At 52.2% G+C, this 2,500-nt stretch overlaps 1 protein-coding gene across 1 annotated transcript in view; it reads left to right on the top strand.

Annotated features, from left to right (window-relative positions):
* The first annotated feature begins 1,427 nt into the window (after positions 1–1,427).
* The window catches only part of cavin2a (caveolae associated protein 2a), a 19,001-nt gene continuing 17,928 nt past the window's right edge, over positions 1,428–2,500 (top strand). The window contains exon 1 of the mRNA XM_056579679.1: positions 1,428–2,199. Coding sequence (XP_056435654.1) covers positions 1,651–2,199 — 549 coding nt within the window. The 5' untranslated portion in view covers positions 1,428–1,650. The remainder of the gene's footprint in view (positions 2,200–2,500) is intronic.

Below are 2,500 nucleotides of genomic sequence, written 5' to 3'. Positions count from 1 at the left end.
GACCGCAGTCAATATTTCCATGGTTTGACAAAGAAGAGAGAAAATGTCGATATTTGCGGCTGTCGCAGGCCTCTAATAAGCTTGTCCAATCATCTCTTTAGGCTTGAATGAAATAGTTGGATAAGCTACCTGTCTGTCAACCTACTGCCCCTGCCACCTTCTGCACTGCCTGTGAACTCATGTCATGGGTTTATGGGGAGGGAATCTTTCAGTTAGATACTTTTATCCAAATGGCCTTCCCTAGCTTTAAGTTGTGTTATCTCCCCATATCTATATGTGTAGCCAGTTGTAGAACAAACGTCCCAAGGGGAAGGGGACTCTCCCTATCAGGTGTTGTTCAATATGTTTCATTCTCAGGGGACTCTGAAGGGTTCTGTGTGGATTTGAACATTCCTCACATAGTATTGGTCTGTATAATGGATGAATCAATGCTGTAGATTAAGGTTGGTACTGTTCTCCAGTTTAAGAAAGGCAAACATGTTCAGGCCACCAATTATGACCACACACACATGCACACTCTCAAACAAAACACACACACACACACACACACACACACACACACACACACACACACACACACACACACACACACACACACACACACACACACACACACACACACACACACACACACACACCACACACACACACACACACACACACACACACACACACAAACTCTCAACAATGAGCTGTAGCTGATGTTGAAACAGGGATTTCCATGTTTCCATGTGTGTCTCTGTGGTGTGTCCCCCATGTCACCTAACACACACACACATGCAGCACACTGACAAAAAGGAGGTTTACGTGCAAGGCAACAGAGCACCTACCCACGCACACACACACACACACACACACACACACACACACACACACACACACACACACACACACACACACACACACACACACACACACACACACACACACACACACACACACACACACACACAATACCAGTAACACACGCATGGGATCATGTGCAGGAGGACACGCATACACAGAGATAGAGAGAGGAAGAGAGAGACAGAGACAGAGAGAGACAGAGAGAGAGAGAGAGAGAGAGAGAGAGAGAGAGAGAGAGAGAGAGAGAGAGAGAGAGAGAGAGAGAGAGAGAGAGAGAGGGGGGGAGGGGGGGGGGGTACACAGTGAAAACTACTGTGCCTCTCCATTCTCTTGTTGGGCTAGGCCTATCCAGTTGCCACGGCAATATAGCCCCTCCCTTTTGCTCGCGGGTGAGGTGTTTTGAAAACTCTCACGTAATGTGTGTGGGTGCGGTGGGAGGAGGGGGAGGGGAGCGAGAGACAGTGCGATCGAGCGAGAGTGGTAGAGGTAGACGGAGAGAGAGAGAGAGAGAGAGAGAGAGAGAGAGAGAGAGAGAGAGAGAGAGAGAGAGAGAGAGAGAGAGAGAGAGAGAGAGAGAGAGAGAGAGAGAGAGAGAGAGAGAGAGAGAGCGAGTACAAGGGGGAGTGTGTGCAGTGGAGTAAAGTTTGATGCAGTTAAACCTCATTCCCGAGAGCTCAACAGAGCGACTGACAGCAGCGTCACTCGCCCAACTTTTTAGAACAAATTAAAACAAACCAAATAGGCCAGGGATTACACATCCCCTTATTCCAATCCAACCGGACACTCGACAGTCTCACAGGTACAATGGGAGAGGACTCGTCCCACGCCGACCGGTGCAGCATTTCCAGCTCCACTCCTGTCCTTCCACCGCTCCAACTACAAGCCGAGAGAGGGGACCTTCTCATCCCGAGCTGCGGCGGCAGCCCATCGCCGTCCGCGTCCGGCGGCACCCTCGCCCGCATGGGCTTCAAGATGCCCACCAGCCCTACCTCCCCGGGGGGCAGCAGCCCTGCAGACCGCGGGCAGGTGAGCGCCATCACGGTGGTGGCGCTCCTGGACAAACTGGTGAACATGATGGACGCGGTGCAGGACAACCAGCAGCGGATGGAGTCCCGTCAGGCCGAGCTGGAGGGCGCGGTGAAGCTGGTGCAGGGGGACATGAACCGCCTGACCAAGACGCACATGGCGACTGCCCACAGCGTCAACAAGCTGCTGGAGCGCTCGCGTAAGGTGGGCGACAGCATGAAGGAGGTGAAGGAGCGCATGGACAAGCAGGGCACCATGGTGAAGCGGCTGGAGAACAACCACCACAACCTGCTCAAGAGGAACCACTTCAAAGTGCTCATCTTTCAGGTGAGTGCAGATGCAATGCAGATAACAACTATCTTTATTCCGGTATTGGTAGGATTGTATTGTGTCGGTGTGTGACATTCTTGATAACAGGTTGACCCCAAGCGACCGCGGGTCTTTGCAGTGTGTGTGTGTGTGTGTGTGTGTGTGTGTGTGTGTGTGTGTGTGTGTGTGTGTGTGTGTGTGTGTGTGTGTGTGTGTGTGTGTGTGTGTGTGTGTGTGCGTGTGTGCGTGTGTGCGTGTGTGCGTGTGTGCGTGTGTGCGTGTGTGCGTGTGTGTGTGCGTGTGAAAGAAGCAGCTAGCT

This window comes from Gadus chalcogrammus, chromosome 20, assembly GCF_026213295.1.
Source record: "Gadus chalcogrammus isolate NIFS_2021 chromosome 20, NIFS_Gcha_1.0, whole genome shotgun sequence".
Lineage (NCBI taxonomy): Eukaryota > Metazoa > Chordata > Actinopteri > Gadiformes > Gadidae > Gadus > Gadus chalcogrammus.
Note: the sequence above shows the minus strand (reverse complement) of the source record. Positions and strands in the feature narration are given on the sequence as shown.